Source organism: Enhydra lutris, unplaced genomic scaffold, assembly GCF_002288905.1.
Source record: "Enhydra lutris kenyoni isolate GAN:26980312 unplaced genomic scaffold, ASM228890v2 scaffoldscaffold13, whole genome shotgun sequence".
NCBI lineage: Eukaryota > Metazoa > Chordata > Mammalia > Carnivora > Mustelidae > Enhydra > Enhydra lutris.
The window spans coordinates 34915913-34940418 of NW_019154097.1; the positions used below are offsets into that span (position 1 = coordinate 34915913).

The 24506-nt window shown below is 55.2% G+C and overlaps 2 protein-coding genes across 3 annotated transcripts in view; one reads left to right on the forward strand and one right to left on the reverse strand.

Annotated features, from left to right (window-relative positions):
• Positions 1–16612, forward strand: part of LOC111146116 (ABL proto-oncogene 1, non-receptor tyrosine kinase) — a 133396-nt gene extending 116784 nt beyond the window's left edge. For both annotated transcript variants that reach the window (XM_022501513.1, XM_022501514.1), the window contains exons 5-11: positions 3281–3365; positions 4056–4233; positions 6263–6447; positions 8734–8886; positions 10469–10558; positions 10854–11018; positions 13089–16612. In XM_022501513.1, coding sequence (XP_022357221.1) covers positions 3281–3365; positions 4056–4233; positions 6263–6447; positions 8734–8886; positions 10469–10558; positions 10854–11018; positions 13089–14803 — 2571 coding nt within the window. In that variant the 3' untranslated portion in view covers positions 14804–16612. The remainder of the gene's footprint in view (positions 1–3280; positions 3366–4055; positions 4234–6262; positions 6448–8733; positions 8887–10468; positions 10559–10853; positions 11019–13088) is intronic.
• Positions 16613–22362: 5750 nt separating this feature from the next.
• On the reverse strand, positions 22363–22773 carry LOC111145526 (pyroglutamylated RFamide peptide). The gene has a single exon (XM_022500436.1). It carries the CDS (start codon positions 22771–22773, stop codon positions 22363–22365), a length of 411 nt encoding a protein of 136 aa, XP_022356144.1.
• Between the last annotated feature and the right edge of the window lie 1733 nt (positions 22774–24506).

Genomic DNA, 24506 nt, shown 5'->3' on the forward strand with positions numbered 1-24506 from the left:
CTTTTGTTTGCTGCATTTCCCCCAGGAAACTGGTCCTGTTAGAGAGCTCCAGAAACAAGCAGAGAAGGGAGGGCTCCGTGGCAGCACTGGACAGTCCCATGCTCTGGCTCTCTGGCTCCCCGAGGGGGCTGTGCGCAGGGAGAGAGGCGGCACACGTCAGAGCACAGTGTCACCGCGTCGCTCTTGTTCCGGCTGTGAGCTAGGCACACCTGTGTGTGCGAGGACCAGGGCTCGGGGGTTCTGTGGGAGGTGGTTTCTCATGCACCTGGCTGGTGAACCCCCTTCCTCGGCCTGGCTCAGGAGCTCCGACCCATCTCTGCAGCCCCATCTCTGCCGGCTGTGGGATGGCCCTTCACTGTGGTGGTGACCTTGCTCACCTCACATTTGGTTGAGAACCAGGGGCAGGTGTGGAAACTGAGCTCTCTGTGGACCCTGCTCCAGGACTGTGGTCCCTGCTGGGACTCGGGGAGCCACGAAGGGCACTCGGATATGTAGCACCAGTGACACGAACGCTATTCTTGGTTAATGCTGTGAAATGCCTATGCTGGCGGGGAGGCCAGCAAGCAGAATGGCTGAAGCTGGATGGAAAACACCCGTGACATCTTGGGTCCAGAGAATGTGTGTCTGAGACACAAAACCAAAAAGCAGTGTTAACTAAAGACCCAGCCTGTCTCTCATATAAGCACTGTATTTAGCCTGATCGCAGGGACAGAGATGACCGTCTTCATTACAGTAGTGGGTCCCGCCTGAGGAGTCCTGCCCACGAGGCGGGTGCAGCTCTTCTCCCCGTTTGTGGACTAGAAGGGGATGCTCCGAGAAACCTCCCTTACCTGGCTTGTGAGTGACTAAGCATGGCCACACGGTGGCAGGGCTTGGTCTATGTAATTCAGAAGCCACCCTCTTAACCACCCCCTGTACCGGCCAGGCCCTTGTGTGCATCTGGGCCAGGCCGGTCAGTCCCCGTGAGCAGAGCTCAGCTGGCCCATCGTCCTCCCAATAGACAAGGCCGGAACTCAGTCTTCACTCGGTGTTGCTTTCCCCTCATTGATCAGAGTTCATTTTATTTTACTCCATAAATGGAAGATCTTCCCAAAGAAAAGATGGAAGGTTTTTTAATTAAAGTCAAGGAATAGAACAGGATAGCATTGGGGGGGTGTTGTTTCCAGTTTAATACAGCTACAAAAGTCTGAGGCTGCTAGTAGTGTCTGTTATAAATTGAACCAGGCCTGATTCCAGCAGGGGGAGACACGTTCACACCGATTGTCCTGTAAGAAAAAAACAGGGAATTATTTATACCACACGTGTACGTGCGTGTGTATGAATGAGGGGAGAGCGAGACAGACAAAAAGAGGACGGGGTGCCTTTGAAAGCCCTATTGTTCCTTCTGCATGTCCACGCCTCTCAAGATCCAGACCAGACGTGGTTCTTTCAGAAAAGAGTCCGTAGCTGTGAGGGCACGTATGAAATGATTTCACTGTGGGTGGTTTATTATGTGGCACTTTAACAGGAAAACTCCACTTGCCTAGAAAGCTTTATATGACAGCTGCGTTTTGAACGTGTTGCTGGCCAGGCAAGGTTCTTAAAGCCCCTGGTCCTTACGTGAGCAGCATCGGCTCTCCGACTCTGGCAGGCGTGTGCTCTCCAGCCTTGGCATTGGCGTGTCACCCGGCGGATCAGAGCCTTCCACGCGCAAACGGCATGGCCTGCAGAGCATGTTAAGGAGCAGAGAGGACTCGGAAGACTTGAACAGCCAATGGGGCGGTGGCAGGGACGAGTTCTTGTCCCCCATAGAGCTTGACGCGGAGACTACAGCAGTGGTTTATTGACATTAGAGTAGCTGACTGTTGTCAAGGAGCGGTAAATTGTTTCTGAGTCTCACCCTCCCGGAACCCTAAGCTGAGGGGTAATGGGCTGACCTGTGTCCTCAGTGGTCGTGCCTGGGCTTTAACAATGACTGACCGCAGCGGGCGCGCGCTAGGCAGAGGATGGCCTGTGCTCTGGAAGTCTTCGCACGTGCGGGGGCAGGAATGGCGCAGCCACGGTGATGCTGCGGTGAGGGCGTGAGCTCATTGTCTCCCAAGGCACAGGTACAATGTATAAGGTGCCACATTGAAAATACGGTTCATAAAGGGGCACCTGGGTGGCTCAGTTGGTTAAGTGTCCGGCTCTTGGTTCCAGCTCGGGTCATGTTCCCAGGGTCACGGAATCGAGCCCCACATGCGCTCTGCACTCAGCAGAGAGTCTTCTAAGGTTTCTCTTTCCATCTGCCCCTCCCTATATGCGCACACATGTGTTCTCGCTCACGCACTCTCAAATTAATCTCTTAAAAAAAGGGGGGTTCCTCTCGGGCGAGTCTAGTTTTCCAGATCACTTCCCATCCACCATGCAGCCTTCCTCTCCAGACAGAGGTAGACTCCGTGTTGAAACTTGGAGGGAGGCGCCCTGCTTCTCCTGCTAGACTTTGTAGCCGGCCTCCCGCGGCAGACGCACCCGGTCATTCGCCCCCACCTGCTTGTCGCTGTGGTGGTCAGAGGGCATCGGTTCTTTAAGTCAGAAGAGGTTCACTTGACGCAGGCCACGGAAGGCTCCTGCGTGGTAGGGCCAACGCTGTGTGCGCGGCAGGGCGTGTGCGGGGCAGGGCGCACAGCCCTCCAGAGTTGAGCCCGACCCAGAGCACCTGAGGAAGTGTGGAAAGAGCCTCTGGTTTGCTCTGGGCATTTGCGGATACCTCTGTCTCCGCATGGCGTTTTGATTCGGTGAACTTGCTAAAACCTGACCTCATGAAGCCATCATCAGGGGCTGCTGCGGAGGATGAGTTCAGAACCTGAGGAAATCTGCCTTGTGGGTGGCGGCGACGGCTTCGTCAAGGCCCCCGGGCCGCCACGCGCTCAGAGTCCTCTGCCGTGCAGCATCCTCTGTCACGCTTTGACGTGCGGGTCTTCTTTGGTAGGACGGTATCTTTTTGTGTCATCGGGGGTTTTTTTGTTAATTGAAGTGTTTTAGGACTGCTTGGAAACCAGTTACTCGTTAGGGAAGTAGAACCAGCCTCTACATCGCAGCCCCTAGAAGCCAGTGGCCAGCGTCTGTTTATCGGTCTGGGCGAGAAGTCACAAGGTCAGCATCGAAGGGGAGAGCCCTCTGCGCGCCGGGTGGCCGTCGGCGCTGGTGGGTCAGGGCGGTGGCGGCCGAAGCTCTGGTTTGTACTGACCGTTCAAGCTGTACCTCTTCCAGCTTAAACACGGTCCTTGCTGAAACAGCTTCACCCCCTTTTTCCCCACAGGAGGACACCATGGAGGTGGAGGAGTTCTTGAAAGAAGCCGCAGTGATGAAGGAGATCAAGCACCCCAATCTGGTGCAGTTGCTCGGTGAGTGCGCGGGGCTCTGGCAAGAGGGCCTCTTCGCTGACCCCCCGGGTGCTGTAGGTGCTGCGGAGGAAGTGAGCGGCCTGCTGCGGCTGCCTGTCCTCTGCCAGCACGCAGCCCGTGGCAAAAAGGAGGCCGATGTGGGACGGCGTGGCGGGGGAGAGGGAGAGTTCCACATCCAGCACGGGGCCCAGTGAGGGGCTCGATCTCAGGACCCTGAGATCGTGACCTGAGCCACCCAGGTGCCCCTGTTTTTTTTCTTAAGGGGGCATCGTTACTACTTTAATTCGATACCTAAAAGCAGTCGTATGCAAATCTCCCATGGCTTCGGAGACAAGAATTTCCTGGCTTCACTGCAGTTGCTCTGTGAGCAGACACCCCATGGGGCGCGAACTGACAGTGCTGTAAGCTGTTTGGCGCGTGCGCGACCCTTGCCTCTGAGCCCAGTGGCAGCCTCTGCTGTTGGAGGTCAGGGGCCCGAGAGGAAGGGAAGAGCGTGGCTGCATCCCTCCCACAGGAACGTGATCACGAGCCACGAGTGCTTGGAACTGTGGCAGAGGTCGGCTCCCAGATTGAGGGGCAGAGACAGAACCCATTTCAGGCGCCCCTTTCTGTCGCGTGGTCCTTTCCGGGGTTGGTACACTTGGCCGCGGAGCAGCACACCAAAGCCCTCAACGTTTCTCTTGTTGGCAGGAGTCTGCACCCGGGAGCCCCCATTCTACATAATCACTGAGTTCATGACCTACGGGAACCTGCTGGATTACCTGAGGGAGTGTAACCGGCAGGAGGTGAACGCCGTGGTGCTGCTGTACATGGCCACCCAGATCTCGTCAGCCATGGAGTACCTGGAGAAGAAGAACTTCATCCACAGGTAGGCGCCTGGCGGGGCAGCCCTCCCCGCAGAGCCACGGAGCGGCCGTGGGGCCAGCCGCCTTTTACAGAGAGCTCCCGCCTACGAGGTCTTTGGGCTCAGCCTCTCACCTTCGTGCAGGCAACACGGTGGGCTGTGGACCACAGGCAGGCGCTGAGCTCCTGACCTTGCCAGCTTCATGCGTGCGTCCAGGACCCAACTCAGCAGGCCTGGACCCCGGGCCTGCCAAGCAGTGGATCCCCGTGCTAAGAACTATTTCCCGCAGCACCGTTTTGGACGACGTGGAATACTAAATGAAGTTCATCAAAGGCATCCTTCCTAATAATCAGCGCGCCCCGGGAAGCGGAGCGCGGCTGGCGCTCGTCAGTGATGCCCTCCTCCCCCTGGGTTGGCGGTGGGGCTGGCGTGGCTCCCACACAGGCTCACGGCCACAGCCGGCGCATGGGCTCTTTGTGTTTCGTGGTTTCTCCCTCCTTTCTCTTTATTATCATTTCATTCTCCACTTAACTTGCTGTCCTCTGGCTCAGGGATGTTTCCGTGATTGTCAGAACTGTGTATGTGTAGTTCTAAATTAAGCGGCTTTGCTGTTTTGAATCCTGGAGTGTTTTGACCTTCAAGCGTGCCACAATTATCTTGGTGTTCGCATTCCTTGCTGGTGGAAATGGCTTCCTGGCAGAGTGACGGCCTAAGCAGGACAGGGCCTGACGGGCTTTGCTGGTGACTTTTATACACGATGTTCTCCACGCCACCGCTGTGAACTTTCCTACCCAATTACCTCAACTATGAAGCCTGTACATGAGATTCCATAGTGGGGAGTAAGAGCAGCATGTGTGAAAGGCTGGCCGTTTCTTGTAAGACAGCTTTCCGGTGCTGCATGAGAGCCTGATTCACGTGCTCCTGTCACTCAAGAAGGTGAACCCTCTGAGGCTGCAAATTGAGATTTCTTGACTTCTGGTTTGCTTTGCATGGCTAGATCCACTCCTTTTTCATTTCATGAACTTAAAATGCTTTACCAAAATCCTATTAGGCCCAAGTCTTCTGCGTTTAATTTCCCCCTGATTGCTGGTGATCGGGCTATCTTAGGCAGACATCGCCTGAAGGTGCTGCCTCTTCTCATTCCTCCGTTCCATTTTGCCTTGTGATTTCATGGTTAGCGTCCACGGACCAGATACCAGACTCCCACCTCCCTGGGACAATCAGGAGGCGAGAGGAAGCTGATTATACGGGAGAGAATTTGTAGGATACGTCCGGATAAGCATCAGGAGGAAATAGGAGAGTGTGAAACACAATTTGGGAGGAAATGCTGTGGGCTTTATTTCTTTTAATTTTTAATTTTTTAAATTTCTTTTCAGTATATGAGAATTCATTGTTTATGCACCACACCCAGTGCTCCATGCAATACCTGCCCTCCATAATACCCACCGCCACTCCTCCCCTTCAGAACCCTCAGATTGTTTTTCAGAGTCCATAGTCTCTCATGGTTCATCTCCCCCTCTAATTTCCCTCAACTCCCGTTTCCTCTCCATCTCCCCATGTCCTCCATGTTATTTCTTATGCTCCACAAATTGTGGGCTTTATTTTATTTTGTCCTTTATCAAGTCTGATGGGCCCAGTGGAGACTTCATCCGATGGAAGTTGAGGATTGGCTGATGCCTTTGTTCCCCTTGCCTGGCGTAGAGCTTTCCTAACCAGGCAGACCCTTGGTGACCACAGATGTGCAGGCATGAGTGGAAGCACTTTACGTATTAACTCACAACCACTCACCACAGCCCTAAGAAGTAGGCGCTGCCGTGATCAACTTCATTTAAGGATGAGGGTAACGGTGGCCCAGGGTGATGAACTTGCCCCTCTCACCTTGGTGGGAACTCAGGTGGATGTGAGGGATGAGCCCTGCTCCCGATGGGGTACTCACACGTGTTCCTCAAGGGACTGGACCCTGTTGTCAGGAGCGCGCCTTCAATCACTGGTGATGGATTGGTGAAGCCGGGAAACCTGGCCTCACTCACGGATAAATGCTTTCTTTTCCCAGAGATCTTGCTGCCCGAAACTGCCTGGTAGGGGAGAACCACTTGGTGAAGGTAGCTGACTTCGGCCTGAGCAGGTTAATGACCGGGGATACCTACACAGCCCATGCCGGGGCCAAGTTCCCGATCAAGTGGACAGCGCCAGAAAGCCTGGCCTACAACAAGTTCTCCATCAAGTCCGACGTCTGGGGTAAGGGCTGCTGCTGCTCCCGGTCAGCCCTCCCCGCCAGGGTGGGCTCCGTCTCCTGTTGTCCTCACTCCCCTTGCCTTTTCTCTGCCTCTTTCTTGCTCCTTCACTTCTTTTCCTTTATTACTGAATTTTTTATTTTTTTCTCACTTTATAGTCTTTACTCCTATTTTCTTTCCAAGGTGAAGTAAAAGCCAGTGTTTTCTTCCAAAATAATTCAGCTTAACTTTTTTTCTCCCCCCTAATTTACCACCTTCATCCAAAGCGTGCTCCATGGGTTTGCAGGGGCAGTTAGCCCGCCCTGCAGGCACACAGGGTCCTCTGAGCAGGGAATGCTCTGTAGTTTGGTTTGGGCTTTAAATAGATTATTGCCCTTGGAAGCTTCATGTGCCAGTACTTAGATGTTTTGTTCGAGAACTTCTTATTGTGGCAGGTCGTAGGCATCCACTGAAGAAGGCGGAGTTGCACCATGGGCCCCGTGCACACATCACCTCCCTTCCTGGCCGTCAGTTGTGGTTCTCCTGCAGCCTTGACCCTGCCCCCGCCCCTGATGGTTTTGAAGCAGATCCCAGATAGTGTATGATTTTGTTCATAAATATTTCAGTAGGAGTCTCTCAAAGATGGCTCTTTATTCTTTAGCCACAGTGCCCCTCCTCCCCATATTGACAGTAATTCCTGAGTATCACGACGCAGTCAGCGTTTGCATTTCCAGCTGAGTCGTAAAAGTCCTACTTCTCCCGGCTGCTTGAGCTGAGATCCGAGCACTGTTCACACCAGGCAGGCGGTCGGTGCGCCCTCTGTGCTGTCCGGTCTCTAAGCTCCCACTCCGTCTTTCCACGGCCTTTGCTGTCTGTTTGTTAAAGAAACCCCCTCTTGTGTCCTTCCACGTCTCCCACATCGCACCCCGTGCTGTTCCTCTGTCTTCCGTACTCTTGGTACGTGCGCAGCTGTGTCTGGTCCGCCGGGTCATCCTCGGGTCTGACTTCTTTCAGCAGGACGGCGTCATGCGCCATCGTGTGCTGTTTAATCACGCCGGCGCTGGGCTCCGTTATCGCTCCCGTGTGATTTTACAGCTCCTGATACCCAGTGCCTAGATCCGCTGATCTGTTAGGGGTTGCCAAGTGGTGCTGCTCTAATTCTGCCACTGCTCATTCACCCGTTAGCTCGGCGCTTCTGTAAGAAGAAACCCTCCTCTACTGTTCGGTGACTTGGGGGTGCAGTTCATTTGGGAAAAGCAGCACCGTTGTTCGCTTCCTTGCTGTTGTTCACCCGTGTTCACACAGACGAGTTGGTTTTTTAATGCCTTCCAGTGATGACCAAGTAGACTTGGGGGTTTTTTCTTTTGTGACACTATTATGATATAGGTGTATATAATATATAGATATGACACGGTTGAGTATGTTTTAACCCACTGCAGTTCTTTTCCTTCTTGATACTCTGTCTCTTGTTTGGCCAGCGGGACTGCAGATCGCTCCTGGTCCTTTTGACAAAACCCTCGTAATCTTTAACAGTGTCCGTCTGGGGCCATAAAGATATGCCAGGTCCGTTCCGTGTCCTGGACCTGAATCACCCATTTCTCCAAGGAGTCCTGGTCCCTTTAATGAGATCTGGAATTTCAGGGTATAATCTGGGCTTTCAGAACTTTCAAATATTTTTTTAAAGACTTTACTTATTTCTAGAGAGAGCATGCACATGTGCGCCAGTGGGGGAAGGGGCAGAGAGAGAGAATCCCACGCAGACTCCATACTGAGCGTGGAGGCCCACACAGGGCTCGATCTCATGGCCCTGCGATCCTAATCTGGACTGAAGTCAAGAGTCCTATGTTAACCAACTAAGCCGCCCAGGTGCCCCAATTTTACATGATTTTTATGAACTGTTTGGAGTTAGAAGGGGCCTTGGAGAGGATACTGTACACGAGAGAGGAGAGGTGGCTTGGCTTAGACACTTAGCTAGCCGATCTCAGAGCTAGGAGTAGAAATGGCCTCTTGACTTCCAGCCGCCGGTGTCCTCCACCGTAAATCCCAGCAAGGTGGTCCCATTACCTCAGAGACACTGGTGGGGCTGATCAACCCAGTTTCTTCCCCCCATTCAGCTTGTTGTGGAGTGGGGAGGGTGTTAACTGAACGTCTCATTCTGTCCTGGGCTGTTGGTCATTAAGAGCCTGGCAGGATGTCCCTGGGCTGCTTCTGAGGGCGGAATTCTCATGTGCGCTACCTAGGTTTAACCAGTTTTAAGTGCAGGATAGTTAAATTTCATACATCTTCAACAAGCTTTGTCTTTTTCTCGTAGCTTTTGGAGTATTACTTTGGGAAATTGCCACCTACGGCATGTCACCTTACCCAGGAATTGACCTGTCCCAAGTGTATGAGCTGCTGGAGAAGGACTATCGCATGGAGCGCCCAGAAGGCTGCCCAGAGAAGGTCTACGAACTCATGCGAGCATGTGAGCCTTCCCCAGCCAGTTCTCAGAGTTCTGTGTGGGCTCTGTGAGAAGTGACCGTGCAGGAGTGTGTGCCCACAGTGAGAGTGCTCCCCTTCCTTCCCTGCCTTTCTTGATCCACTTTCTCCAGAAGCAGCCAGTGTGGCGGTTAGGTACATACTCACCCAGACTGTCCTCACGCTTCTGTACACGTTGTTTATACGTAGCGATTACATGGGAGGGTTTTTTTTTGTTTGTTTCTTTTTAATGCAAAAATGGGATTGATGGATTCCAAACTTGGATTTCTTATTAATAAATACAAATTCCTGGGCCCTACCTTCAAATATTCTGCTGTAGTGGGCAAATGCTCTGGGTGACGTTTAGCTAGTTGGTTTTATTACGTATATATTTATATAAGATCATTCCCTCAACTTTTTTTGCACATAGCTGTATGACAGGCATATCTTTTGGTCCGCATTTCAAAGGTCTCTCTCCCTCTCCCCGCCCCCTTATTTTTATATAGTTGTTTAACTTCCCATTAAATGACTTATTCACCTAGAATCATTTTGGTAGACATTTGGTTGTTTTACATATTTGTTTGGCTTTTGCCATTACTAGGAAAGCAAGGATGGAACCCCCTTATATGTATATCTCTGTGCATTATGCTGGTATTTCTAAAATAAACCAAATAAAACCAAAGTTGGACCGTTGGTTCAGAGGGCTATTTGCATTTTAAATTTTGATAGATTTTACCAAATTGTTTTCCAGGAAAGGTCCCCCCCCCAAAAAAAGGTACCACTTCTCCCACCAGAAGTGTAGGAGAGTAACTGTGTTCTCATCAACATGGGGCTTCGTCAGTCCCTAATCCTCACATTAATCTTGGGGCACCTGAGTGGCTCAGGTGGTTAAGCATCCAACTCTTGATCTCAGCTCAGGTCGTGATGTCAGGGTCCTGAGTTTAAGTCTCACATTGGGCTCCACACTGGGCATGGAGCCTGCTTTAAAAAAAAAATCCTCGTGTTAACCTTGTCTTAATTAACATTTCTTTACTGATGAGGAGTTCAGACTTTGATAACCCAGAAGTAAGAGTGAACTAGAAAGCAAGCCATTTGACTTAGTGATTCTCTGCACTTGTTAGAGTGGGGCTGAGGAAAAGACTTATAAATGTAGTGCTTGCTGTCACATCTCTCTGGGGCATTGCAATCCATATTCCTGCCAATATCTAAAGTCTTTTTGAATTCTTAATGTCTGTAATAGGACACAGTGACATTTGTCACTTTAATTTGTCACAGCAAAACATGATTAGCAGGATTGGTTTTTTGTTTTTTTGTTTTGTTTTGTTTTGTTTTGTTTAAGATTTGAGAGAGCACGAGTAGGAGGGGCAGAGGGAGAAGGAGAAGCAGACTTCCTGCTGAGCAGAGAGCCAGACATGGGGCTCAATTCCGGGCCCCTGAGATCATGACCTGAGCCAAAGGCAGACCCGTATCTGAGCCGCCCGGGCACCCCTGGGGTGCTTCTTTCATTACCAGACTTTCCTTGAGAACTGCTAGACCCCCACTTATTAGCAGGGCCTCATGCATGGTCTGACTGTGTTTCGTCTGTCCAGGTTGGCAGTGGAATCCCTCCGACCGGCCATCCTTTGCTGAAATCCACCAAGCCTTTGAGACGATGTTCCAGGAATCCAGCATATCAGATGGTAAAGTGCCCATTCCTGGGGGTGCCTGCAGTGGAGTGAGAGGTTGGAATGGAAGGGACAGCGAGTTCTCTGAGACCAGAGAGCTGGGCAGAGGTGTTGAGCGTGGAGCTGTCTTGCAGCCATGCCGGACTCTGAGAAGTACCGAGTGTGATTTTCTCAGCATCTATATCTCTTCTGTAACTGTGCATGAATGAGCACTCTTACTCGAGGGGGAAGAAAAGACAGAAAACACCAGCATACCAAACTGACACCATTACTGATGGCTGCTGATTTTTGGTTTGGATTTTGTTCATAGAAGTGGAAAAGGAACTGGGGAAGAAAGGTGTGCGAGGGGTTGCGAGTACTTTGCTGCAGGCCCCGGAGCTGCCCACCAAGACCAGAACCTCCAGGAGAGCTGCGGAACACAAGGACCCCACTGAGGTGCCTGAGACGCCCCACTCCAAGGGCCCGGGAGAGACCGGTACGTCCCCTGCCCCCAACAGACACCCAAGGGTGTCCACACCCTCAGGGCCAGTACAGGCAGATGGGAAGCAGTGAGGGAGCCTGCACAGAAGGGCAGGCAAATTCCTCGTTAGTGATCCAGCTTTGAAAAGAGGAAGGCTCTCCTCCCCACACGGTGTCCTGCCCCTCCTTCTGGGAGTCCTTAGGAACCGTCGGCTTCAGCAGTTACTCTGGTCAGGTGGGCACAGGTGCTTATGAAGCCGACTGAGAACAAACCTGCCTTTTCATGTATTATTCACAGCATTGGTGGTTGCTCTTGCGGGCGCCGGAACAATAATAAATATTGAACCAAACGAAGAGCAGCTCGTTGCGAAGTGCGGAATGAAAGCTCCCTAGAACTGACGGAGCCAGGGGACACCCGCAGTGCGGCGCCGGTGTCCACACGTGGTCTCTGAGAAAAGACTGTCGGCCCCCGTTCCCTAGCCGCTTGGGGGAGGTGGGAGTGGTGCCCGGGAGTCTCTGGGTGTCAGGAGGAGTAACACCCGCCAGCACCGACCTGTGCTCCCCCATCCCCCATGCCCTGCTGTCCTTTGATTTCGGCTGCTCTGGTGCAGCAGCTGCCGCTCTCCCAGCAGAACCCCCAGAATCCAGGTTTTTAGAGGCTCCTAGGGGATGCTCCATGGACCACTGACGAGTGAGTGGGAAGGGGCAGGGCAAAGCCAGAACAATGAGATGTTTAGACATAGCACGATTCCCAAATACTTCTTACCGTGTGCCCATATTAGTTAAAAAACAAAAAAAAGTCACACATGAGTCTAGGTGTGTACACGTACTATGCCCAGACATGTGTTTTATAAAATACAACAGAATTGTACGCTTAGAAGGTTTACGTTAAAAAGTCCAAATTACAGTGTTTTCTTTACACACCCCCGATTGTCTTGCTCACCCACTCTGAAGCCCGTGGCCATAGACTCTCTAGAAGCTCGGCCTGTGTCCTTCTGTTCGTTGTCATGATTTCAGGTAGTTGAGCAGTGGGGATGGGGAGAGGCCGCTGTGGGAACTTCAGGCTTATTAAAAGCCCAGTGATAAGCAATCATGTTCATTTATGCCCATCAGTATTCATCTGAGGGGTGTTTTGATACGTAATCTCGTGGTGAGCCGAGAGTGTCAATTAGCTGTTCAGCATTGAACTAGAGCTGTGCATAATGCATTAGGATTTCACGTTCTTCCAACTTCTGCTGGATTAAAGTTTTGGAGGTCCTCAGCATCCTCTGAGTCAGGTGTCCTGTGTGCCCCCTGGTGTTCTGACAGGTGCCCCCTTGTACCTCTGCTCCAGTTTTAGACGTCCTCTGTGCTGCTCTGGGTGCTGACAGAAAGCTGCTCCTCCCAGCTGCCCTCGGAGGGAGAAGTCTGTCATTCACCATCCAGGAGCTTGGCAACGCCAGAAAGATTTCTTGGGAGCTATTATTCATATATAAAGAATGCCCATTTAAAAATGTGTAAAGGTCACTCCTTGTTCACCAAGCATAGTAGCCCATTGTCACCGTGGTGCACGGCCCCTTCCCTTCGGACCTCACCTCCTAGGACCTCAAATGGCCCGTCCGAGAGGCCCGGGGCTTGACCCTTTGCTCAGCCCTGTGATGGTTTTTATGTGCTGGGGAGTGGTACTGGGGGACTCTACTATCAAGGAAGCCCTGGGGCAGGGATGAGGGGCCCAGCTTTCTGTGCTGCTGTCCTTAGGGAAAGGAGACGCTTTTTCTGATGACATTAACAGTGGTGACAGCAGTTAGTGAGAGATTACTGCCAGTAGCTGGGATGAACGCTTTACGCTCACTGCGTTCCGTTCGCTCCACGACACTGCGGGTGCGTTCTCTTCTCCGTTTCATACGTGAGAGAGCTGAGGGTGCGCGCAGAGGTGCCCCTGGCCCAGGCCAAGGCTGGGGAATGGCAGAGCCGGCGCTCACGAGCAGGCCTACCAGAGCCCAGACCCTTGGCTGCTCCTCTGTAGAGAACAGGTCCAGCCGCAGGTTCCCCTCGACGAAGAAGCCTCTGGTCTGGAGGCATTAAAACTCTCCCCGCTGTGTTTCAGAGCCTCTGGACCACGAGCCTCCTGTGTCTCCACTGCTCCCTCGAAAAGAACGAGGTCCCCAGGATGGTGGCCTAAATGAAGATGAGCGCCTTCTCCCCAAAGACAAAAAGACCAACTTGTTCAGTGCCTTGATCAAGAAGAAGAAGAAAACAGCCCCGACCCCCCCGAAACGCAGCAGCTCCTTCCGGGAGATGGACGGCCAGCCCGAGCGCAAGGCGACCAGCGAGGAAGAGGGCCGAGAAACCAGCAATGGGGCGCCAGTCCTCACACCCTCGGACGCGGCCGAGCCAGCCAAGTCCCCAAAACCCAGCAGCAGGGCTGGCGTCCCCAACGGAGCCTTCCGGGAATCAGGAGGTGCAGGCTTCCGGTCTCCCCACCTGTGGAAAAAGTCCAGTACACTGACCAGCAGCCGCCTAGCAGCCAGCGAGGAGGAGAGTGGCAGCAGCTCCAGCAAGCGCTTCCTCAGGTCCTGCTCTGCCTCCTGCGTGCCCCACGGGGCGAAGGACACAGAGTGGAGGTCTGTCACACTGCCTCGCGATCTGCAGTCCACGGGGAGGCAGTTCGACTCGTCCACGTTTGGAGGGCACAAAAGCGAGAAGCCAGCTCTGCCTCGGAAGCGGGCAAGTGAGAACAGGTCCGACCAGGTGACCAGAGGCACGGTGACTCCCCCACCCAGGCTGGTGAAAAAGACTGAGGACGCAGCAGATGAGGTCTTCCGAGACGCTGGGGAGTCCAGCCCAGGCTCCAGCCCTCCCAGTTTGACTCCAAAACTCCTCCGCAGGCAGGTCGCGGGGGCTCCTTCCTCTGGCCTTCCCCACAAGGATGAGGTCGGGAAGTCTGGTGCCTTGGGGACACTTGTCGCAGCTGAGCCGGTGCCTGCCACCAGCAGAGCAGGGCCAGGAGCATCTGGGGGGGCCAGCAAGGCCCCCACCGAAGAGCCCAGAGCGAGGAGGCACAAGCCCTCTTCCGAGTCCCCAGGGAGAGACAAGGGGAAGCTGTCCAAGCTCAAGCCTGTCCCGCCGCCCCCGCCACCGGCCTCCGCTGGGAAAGCCGGGAAGCCCTCTCAGAGCCTGAGCCAGGAAGCAGCGGGGGAGGCCGGTGCTGGTGGGAAAGCCAAAGCCGCGGCCGTGGTTGTGGATGCTGTGAACAGTGACACCGTCAAGCCTGGGCCACCGGGGGAAGGCGTCAAAAAGCCTGGGCTTCCGTCCATGCCAAAGCCACAGTCCAGCAAGCCGACAGGGACCCCAGCCAGCCCAGCTCCCGCCCCCTCCGCCTCGCCATCAGCATCTTCTTCCCTGGCCGGAGACCAGCCAGCCTCCACTGCCTTCATCCCGCTCATATCGACCCGTGTGTCTCTTCGGAAAACCCGCCAGCCTCCAGAGCGGATCGCCAGTGGCACCATCACCAAGGGCGTGGTCCTGGACGGCACGGAGGCTCTGTGCCTGGCCATCTCCAAGAACTCTGAGCAGATGGCCAGCCATAGCGCCGTGCTCGAAGCCGGCAAGAACCTCTACACGTTTTGCGTGAGCTATGTGGATTCCATCCAGCAAATGAGGAACAAGTTCGCCTTCCGCGAGGCCATCAACAAACTGGAGCATAATCTCCGGGAGCTTCAGATCTGCCCGGCGACAGCAGGCAGCGGCCCGGCGGCCACTCAGGACTTCAGCAAACTCCTCAGCTCCGTGAAAGAGATCAGTGACATCGTACAGAGGTAGCAGGAGCCAGGCGTCAGGGCAGCCGGAGCCACCGGCCGTGCCTAAGGGCTTCCCCACACCTGCCATGGTGGCTGACACGAGACCCGTGAGTTGGGACGTTGGCCCGGGAACGCTGTGCCGGACGGAGCCAAAGGTCACAGTGGAACACAGCCCTACTACCTATGTCTTGCGCCAGCTGTCCTCCTGCACTTTCCCCCTCCCCAGCCCGGGCTCCTCAGCCTCCTCTGTGCCGAGTTCTATCTGTGGAGTTCCTGCTCTGTGGACTTAAACTGAGCTGTTTGGGCCAGGTGGGAAAGCAGATGAGTATTTCTTTTTTTCTCCTCTGGCTCTGCCTTCTCCTCCACTTACCCCAAGAACGAGTACCCTGAACAGGAATCTTGTCACCAAGGCCTAGGAACTGTCCCCTCCACTTACCCCGTGGAGGGAGCCTATGCATGCCTCTTACTGTGCCTCCTGCCCTGAAGACGCGTTTCCAGAACTCCATCCTGGAAAGTGCTGCTGGCTGGTCACTCTGTCCTCCGTCGCTGCCAGGCGCTGGGGCCCTCACGTTTCCTTGTGTGAAGGTCACCTCTTGATTTGGGCAGGTAAAACAGGGTGCTAACCAACCGGCCTTTGGGTCCCGGGACAGGTGGGGAAGCCAAAGGGGCCCATGGTGTGGGAAACCGTCCTTGGCATCCATTCTCGGTGCCTTGCTGTCTTGTGACAGGCACTGCTCACCCAGGATGGAAAGCTTGAGTCTTAAGAGTAGCAGGGGACTGAGTACCAGCGGATGGGAGGCAGGAGCGATGGCCAGCGGGGTAAACAGCTGGTGCCCAGGTGGCCTGGGGCTGGGCCTAGGGAGGGCTGCTTTGGGCCCAGGACACCTTCCTTTCAGGTTTCCAGGTGCCCAAAAGAGGCACTGGGTCTTGATTTCTGACCAGTGTCGTCCTGCACCCTTGTACTCCTCTGAGACAGAGTAGATGCATGCAGAGCTCTTTTCCTGTGCGACAAGCCAGTCCTTAGTTGTCTGGAGTTCTGGAAGGATTTTGTGGCTCCGCCCTTAGCCCAGCCACCTGTGGTACAGCAGGACCTGCCGCCGGCCACCAGCACATGGGAGGAAAAGACTGTGGAGCCAAAGCAGCAGCCCCTTTTCGCCGTGCACGAAGGGGCAGACATCCCGTTGAATCACCATGAGCAACACATAGCCGCCCGTTTCTGCTGGGGTTATCAGGGATGAAGACCGCAAACAAATGAAGCCCCAGAATGTGTCTCGAAGAGCAGGCATTTGTCTGCTCTCCCCAGGCGGCCTGGACCAGGCTCGTGGGGCAGAAGCCCAGGCCATCTTGAGCTTGACCTGGAGCAGCTACTGAAGAGTGGGCAGGCGCCTGCCTGGGCCTCGCGGCAGGCCCGGGAGGGACCACCTCGCACCCCCAGGGGTGCACACCTCCTCGCACCGTGACCGCACACAGGCCCCGTTTTTATGCTCCTCACCTAGACTTGTATTTTATTTCCCTGGTAGAGACTGTTGCGTTTGGATCAACTTAACGCTGTCGTCACGGCGCGTCACCTCTTTGCCCCCCCAGCCTACTGGGTTGCAGACTGGGGGAGGTGCTTGAACACCACCAGCGGCCTTTCAGACAAAGCAGAACGGACCCCCCGGGTTCCCTCAACTGCGTGTTTCCATGAGGTACTGGCCTCTGTTCACATGATTTGCCACTATATTTTACATTTATACCTTGATATTACACTCTTTTATAAATGACATGTAAATAGTTTTCCACTATTCTCTCTTCTCAAATGCTTCTAGTTGTCTTTTTTTTTTTTTTTTTGTCGCGTACATTTTGTTTCTGTATATGATTCTGTGGTTTTTGAATCCGCATCTTTCTGTAGTATTTTTTAAATAAATGTTTACAACATTAGAACTCGGGCAGATTGCTCTGGTCTGTACTTTCTCCCTGTTGTTCTGAGCCGTGGTGTGCATGTGGTGGGACGGGGGTCCCTGTTTCCCTGCAGGGGGACCAGAGGCTCGGTGGTGGGTCCGCAGCACAAATCTCGCATCTTCCTCTGCCTTCCGAGAGCAGTTTCCTGGTCCTGGTCTCAGGCCCTTCTTGTGCCCTTGACACTGATTCTGCCAGCAGCCCTGGGAGTGGGCTCTGCCACCAGGGGGGCCACATCTGACTGGTGTGGGAAGGGAAGAGTCCAAGGGCTGTGCCCGCTGTCAGGCTGTCGCAGCATCACTGAAGTGGGGAGGCGGCATCCCGGACTCCGCTGGACTGGAAGTGTTAGTCCCTCCACGGGTGTGCTTTCCTCTGCCTGCGAGCCCGCCCCTGTGCTCCCCGCCCCCACCCCAGCCCCGAAGCACCCCTTGCTCACTGTGGTCCACGCACCCCGTGTCTTATTCTCTGTGTACAGGAGGGGCAGGGATGCTGGCCTCGGTGATGGAAATGCCACCCGGCGGGCCATGTCCTCTCCCAGCCCCCCACCAAGGGGACTGAGGGGGGCCCGTGAGGCCATTCTCCCCATTGGGGCCTCCATTTAGCGCCAGCTGACAGCTTGGAAAGTGGAAGTCAGGGGAGTCAGTCGCGCTGTGTGATAATGATGCTTATTAGGCGGCAGACTTGTCAGAGGATCCGGATCTGCTCAGCGAAGCATGGTGAGGAGCACGGCGCAGTGGGGGCTCAGCACCGCGGCGCAGCACGTCAGGCAGGGGAGGTGAGGACGCGGCCTGGGCTGGGTGCTGGGACCTCACGGAGCACGCACGCCGAGGGGCTGCCAGGCCTTCTCCCTGTTTCCCGGGTCAGGGGCGTCACCTCGAGGGACAACTCTTGAGTTGGAAAGAAGACGCAGGGGCGCCTGGGTGGCTCAGTGGGTTAAAGCCTCTGCCTTCGGCTCAGGTCATGATCCCAGGGTCCTGGGCTCGAGCCCCGCATCGGGCTCTCTGCTCAGCGGGGAACCTGCTTCCCTTCCTCTCTCTCTGCCTGCCTCTCTGCCTACTTGTGATCTCTGTCTGTCAAATAAATAAATAAAATCTTAAAAAAAAAAGACGCAGAGTGACCACGATGACAGGCATCGCCGATGGCTGCTCCCTCCATGCCGGACAGGCCGGTCCCAGAGTCTTCACGGCACCTCCTAGGCAGAGCGCGTTACCCCACTTTCTTGACACCCAGCTGTGAGGTTACCGCTCGTCATGGCTCGCGCGTAGCGTCACGTGCCAGTCACTGTGGCGGCTGTGCCCATGGGAAATACGGGTCTTTTCTCAATTAGGAATCTCGCGTGTGCCGCTCACGCTTCAGAAACTTTCTTGGGTCTGGAGGTTCTGGAACAGCGGTTCGTAACTTGGTTAGGCTGCAGAAGCCCTGGAGAACTTGGCGCACCTGGCCGCGGCCCCAGGAGAGAGCACAGAGGTGCGTACATGGTCTTCGGAGCCTTGCAAGGCCTGTCCTCGAGGCCCAGAACCGGGGAGCGGGGTCAGGCCTGCCATCTGGGCCAGCAGCTGCTGTCGCTGTCGTCCGAATGAAACAAGCCGAAATGTCCGAATGGGAGCGAGCAAGCACTCCCAGAGCCTCGGAGCGCAAACAGCCGAGAGGCGCGCCGCGCAGCGGGTGCCCGCAGGGTGGGGTAGGGTGAGCGGTGGAGACGGACGAACTCGTCGCAGCCCGGTGTCCGTGAGCCTCGCCAGTGCAACGTGAGCGGGAGCAGCCGGACGGTCAATCGTGCTGCCAGAAGCTTCCATCTGTTTAAAGCAGCACGCTGGTCTGTGGTTTGGTGTTGGAAGTCAGGACGGAGGGTCATGCCTGGTTGGGGCGCAGGGGAGCTCGGGGGGGCAGATGGTGCTCTGTTTCCTAGTCTCGGTCACGCTGGCTGATGGGTGTATCACTCGGGGACAGTTTATTGAACTGTACACTCAGAATTGGAGCACATTCTCCGTGTGTGTCAGATTTCAATGAGAGGTGTTTGCTTGTTTGTTTAAGATGTATTCGTTTGAGAGAGAGCGAGAGCATGAGCAAGGAGAGGGAGGGACAAAAGAAGCAGACTCCCCGCGGAGCACAGAGCCTGACGCAGGACTCGACTCTGGGACCCCAAGATCATGACCTGAGCCGAAGGCAGATGCTTAACCGACTGAGCCATCCGGGCACCCCTCAGTGAGCGTTTTCTTAAAATTACAGCTCATATGCATAAGCTGTGCACTACAGATGTGCTTTGTGTGACCACGTGAAACCCTCTGTTTCTTTAATGAGGGAGGTTCTGTCCCTGTCCTCATTTAACATGCCAGGAAGCTGAGACTCAGAGATGTGAGGCGGCTTGCCCGAGGTCACACATGCCACCATACGCCTGCTGTGCCGGACCAACTTGTTGGCAGTGCAGATGGCCCCAGCATGACCAGCAGGGCTTGCACCAGAGTCCGGCTCCTCCCTCTATCATGGAGTGGAAGAAGTCAAGACTTAGAGCCAGCCCAGCTTCTCGGGCGTCAGGATGAGCTACAAGAGATACTCCCAGACTGAGTGTCCTGAGGAACCGATTTTTTTAAATGTTCTCGGCACAAGAGGCATCAGGTGGGACAAGACTGAGCAACCGTCGTGTCTGTCCATGCCTGTCCTCACCGCTGATGGCTTCCCACCCTTGTGGGCGGGGCCCCAGCCCCCTGCCTGGAGGGTGACAGCATCTTTTCTGGGTTGGGGTCTTGAGTGGACTCTGTTATCCAGTGTCTCCAGCCCTGGGACAAGGGACGAGCTGGTGGCTTGTTTACTAGGACGGCTGCTGGATGACTCGCTGCCCCATGAGCCTCTTTCTTTCTTACATGTTTTTAGGAATATTTCAAACACACGGGAAAATGCAAGCAAAAACATTCCCCCGGCAGTTTAATAACTAAATAGCTTTTAGATCTGCACCGCAAGAGGAAGGCTTTTGTGTATGTCTTGTGTAAACAGTGAAAGGATGCAGACAGCTCTCGGGCGCCTGGGCTGGGGGAGACAGCATTGCCACGCCAGGTGGAGCGAACCCAGACTGCCCAGAGGAGCTTAATCTGTGCTGGCAAAGTCAAGGTTTTCCGAGGAGCCTCACCTTTCACTAATCTAGAAAGTGATCTTACCCACCAAGGAGGGTGCAGGTGGCACTTCAGGCCCCCAAACCTCGAGCAAGCCTCACTGGGGTGGAGCGAGGGTTAAAGAGGAGAGGTAGCCAGATACAGCGGGAGGGATTTAACAGAGCAATGCCCTTAACAGTTCGGTCGTTTGGATTTTCAGGGTTATTGAGCTCGAATGTACAAGCAACTGGAAGGAATAACTTTGTCGTTGATTGCCGCTGAACGATGAAAGTCTAATGATAGGATATACTCTCCTGAAAGCCCTCCCCACTCCTTTATCTCTGATTTCTCTGAGGTTAATCTCATCCTACGAAATTAGAAACCAGCCGGTATATCCCCAAAGTGTGTGTAAACATGTGCGGGAGCATCTCAGCCTCGGTGACCTCCAAGTGCTTGTAATCGGTGACCACAGAGGCGGCTCCTTTTGTTCTAAGAGGAGAAACGGGCAGGCGAGGCTCACCCAGGGACCCTGCTGCAGAGCGTCCCTCTGCCCTTGGCCTTTGGTGTGTCCTGTCTCGCCTGGTCTTTCCACGAGCCCTGTTCTCTGGCTTCTCCCTACATGAATGAGCAGAGGGCGGAGTGATCCATCTTGCAGTTCCCACCCCCAATGCCCGCCCCCCCCCCAACAAAGTGGAAGTGAGCACAGACGGGTGAGAGCCTGGGCTGGGATCGCACTTCCTTCATTTGGCCACTTTCCTCACAGCCGGATCTGTCCTTTATGGACACACTGGGACTCATTTTCTTGAGGTTTGCCCTCTGTGGCTTGAGGGCTGAGTGTCTGCTTCTTTTATCAACAGACGAAGACCCTGGGATGTGTTCTATCCCCGTCAGACTGTCACAATAGGAGGAGGCATCCTGGCTCATCCCTTCCCTGGACAGTGATGGAGGCCAAAGAGTATGACGTGCCTCCCAGGCTCGGTGTCGCTGTCTGGCCCCTCTCCCGGTGGGGCCCGTGTGCCCAGGCGTAGGGCAGAAGCAGGGAGGAGCTCCGGGAGAAGGCAGCTCGCTTTAACATAAGGTGATGTTCTGATTCCTGTCTTCCCGGCCCGTCCTACCACCCAATTTCCGCACTCCCCGTCAGCTTGGCTCTTTTGTAGCTCCGATCTGTCACCCCTTAATAAAGTGGCTTTCTGGCTGCCGGGGATTGAGAGCTGCTACCGGGGAAGGTAAGTCACTAATAGAATGGAAAACACTGTGAAATGCTCCAAGGTGCCAAGCTGGGCCCAACCCAGTGTGGTTCTAAAAGGCTAATAAAAATCCACCAATTAATTGTGACAGCTCAATGGAAAATTATTCAATTGTGAACAGGGCCAAGCAGCAGCTTGAAAGAAGGAGGGGAGATGTTGCCATAGTAACATCAATCCAGGTTCTCATCTCAGCGGTGGAAGCCAGCCCGGGAGTGAGCAGCATCAGACTGGCGTAGCCGACGCGGGGTGGGATGCAGAGCACAGCAGAGCAGCGCCCGAAAGAGATGCTCTTCCTCGCCCCTGGCTCACAGCCACTCCAGGCTGAGGGCGGGCCTCCCCTGGGGTAGAGAAGTTGTTTTCAGAATGCTCTTTGCTATGAGAAAACCAGGGAGGGAGCAGTCGAGCGCAGGAGGAAAATGCACCCTGTATTGTGTTTCCCTCTACCCTTAACCGTGGGTATTTTACCAACTGCCAATTAAGGGGCTGCCGGGACAGGTGTGGATACAGGTAGCACAAGCTCCATGTCCCCAGAGCGGAGGCAGTGGCAGCTCAGGAAAACGGAACTGCTGGGGCCCAGAGGACCTGCAGGCAAGAGCCGGGAGGGCCTTCCGTTGTGGTTTTGCAGTTACAACTTTTATTTCAAAAGATACACACAACACATTCCTATTCCGAGCACTTGAAAGGCAACGTTGCTCCAGCGAAATGAACCCCTTCCTTGTTCATCTCCCGCTAGACTGCAGGCTCCGCGACACGGCGCCACCGAGGACAGTTAGCAGAAGGGAACGGGCAGCCGGTTCCGGATGAGATCTTGACACCACAGTGGGGTTTCCTTGCCAGAGGGGTCTTGTGTTAATGGGATGGAGAACAAGATTTTTTTTTTCTTTAACTTTCAGAACCATCCTCTCCACCCGGTGGGACGTGTTCGCTCAGAGTCGCACTGTGGATGTCAGCGGCAGGCGTCCCCGTGGAGGCTGTCGAAACTCTGAACCCCACTGCCATCAGCAGCCCGGCTGCCTTCAGCCCGGAGCCCCCACAGCCGGCCCTGCCTGTCGGCATTCACGGCCCAGGGGAAGGGGGCGGGGACGGCGACCCCAGGACCACGCTTCCTTCTTCCCAGGGGTACAGCTTGCCTTGGGCGACCTCCTTTTTGATCCCATCCGGTCTTTTCCTCGGTGTCCACTAAGTGATCCTACTGCTAAGAACTCATGACAGTCATCCCCTCGCCTTCTTAGTATCCTGATCTTTCGGGCTCAAGGAGAAGACAGGAGGGGGAGTGGTAGCCGGGAGGGTCCACGGACGCCCCCGCCCCCTCACCGCCGGCCAAAGCGGAAGCTGAAGCCCCCTTTTCTCCTGCTGTAACTGCTGAGCTCCTCGGCCAGGGTCCCTAAAGGGCCGTTGGCCTTCTCGCCACCCGCGGGGAGGAAGCCAGTAGCCTTGCTGCCATCGTCCTGCCTCCCGAACCGGAACGTGAAGCCAGGGCGCCGTTGGCCCGACACCTGCAGCTCCTTGGCCGTGACCAGCAGGCCGTGCGGCTGTGGGGTCCTCGGCCACCCAGGGGAGCTCCGTGGGGGGGGCATGCGATGTCCCCCGGGCAGGTCAGCCCAGCTCATTCCGCCTCTGACACCTCCCACGGTGGCAGCGGGCTCTTCTCTGTCCAAGAGAGGAAGGCAGGCACCCAGCGGCAGGAGGAGGAGGCACGGCAGGGCGTGCGGGCTTATCATCTGGGCCGTAGGAAGAAGAGAGGAAGTTACCGGCCGCACGCGTGGGCCTTGCGTGACAACTTGTCAACAGTGTCTCCCAGGGCCTGGGCAGCCATCAGAGGCCGGTGGCTCCGCGGAGCCCAACTTGCAAGCAGCTTGAGGAAGTGTCACTATGCTGGGGGTCAGGCCTTTATTTTCTTAGCAGGCTCAGGGGCTGACTGCGCCCGTTAGACTGCTTCTCCTCTCCTGCGGTCCCCACGGCGGCTTAGCATCCAAATACGCCCGCCGCTGGGACGGCTTACAGCCGCGCACCGTGCACCGGCAGCCCCCGAGTGCGGTGCAGATTGGAGCTCGTTCTTTTTTTTATTTTAATTATTGATTCTTGGGCCATATCGTCTCAGAGCCACAGGGCAGAAAATTCATGGCATCAATTTTGGTTTCCAACTTGATCATAAATGGGTCTGGCTAACCTGTGTCGCCGGGACGCTCAGCTCATGTCCCTCTAACATGGAGAGGAGTTGCGTCCAGGCCTGACGCAGACACCCACCGGGGAACGAGCATGTGGACGTGGCGGGGCTGCCGAGGCTCCCTACGAGCTCCGTCTGTGTGCGCGGCTGCGTGTCCTCTTTACAATAAGCTTCGTTTCTAGGCCCTGTTTACCCCAGGTTTTCAGGCAAGAAGACTGTCAGGAAGGCCAAGAAGTGGTGCCTGGGCCACACAGCGGGCAGTGGAAGCCTGAGATTCGGGATTCCAACGGCCGGACAGCATCTTGGTGTACCAGGCCCGTGGGCGGTGCTTCCCGGCCCCTCCGGCTCTGTCCTCGCAGCCCCGGCGCAGGGCGGTCTTCCCCTCTTCTGTGGGGGAGGCCGTCCTCGAACAGGGGACTTGCCCAGCGTCTCACAGCGAGCGTTACAAGAGACAGCTGGGGTATATGCCCGGGTCTAAGTGACTCAGAATCGCTACTCTACCCCACAGATGGCAGTCCGGGGGGATTCGAAACAGAAATAGAGCTTCCCCGAATGCCCCGGCTTTGACAAAAATTGCTCATTCCCTCTTAAAGGAAGCCTTTTTGGTAATGACCATGGTGAGTCGGAGCCGGCTGTTCTGAGGAGCAGAACTGAGCCTACAAGAAAGAGCTGGTTCTGGAGAAGAAGCATGGGCTCCCCAGAGCTCTTTCCAGAAATGGCTCCCTTGAAGACATTTCAAAGTGAACTCAGCCAGAAGGCTTTAAAAAAAAGTCATAAAAGCCGCCCTCCTCCCTACCTAAATCCAGCCCTCCTAACTCCCATCACCTCATCCCCCGGGGCTGGAGCCAAGTCTGGCCTGCGGCGGGAAGACTCTCCATCAGGCCCCGGGGGAAGTGGGGGGCTTTTCACCTGGTGGGCGACTCCACCTGGGGATGGCCTCTGGGGCTTGAGAAAAGGTGTACTGACGCGTAGAGGAAGTGGCTCCTGTCCCCTTTTGGGGGTTCGTGGACCCTTCAAGAGCATGGGGGACCTTGGGACACTCACCACCAAAAATTGGACCCCAGCATAAGTTGGAGCTTCAGGGCCCAGCATTCAGGACGTGGCAGCCGAGGCACCCAAGGGAAGACCAGGGCTGAACCCTCGAGGGCTCCTGCTGGGGATGGAGCGGCTGGACTCACCGTGCTGCGGGCCTGCTCCCCGGGAAGGCTGCTGGGCAGGGCCCTCTGGGAGGTGTCTTGTCTGGGCGGTGTGGCTCCTGGCTTCTCCCGGCTTTATATAGGGCCCTGG

What these genes read in the sequence shown, in the direction of transcription:
- LOC111145526 (XM_022500436.1), bottom strand. Translation starts at nt 22,773, where the DNA reads ATGATAAGCCCGCACGCCCTGCCGTGCCTCCTCCTCCTGCCGCTGGGT.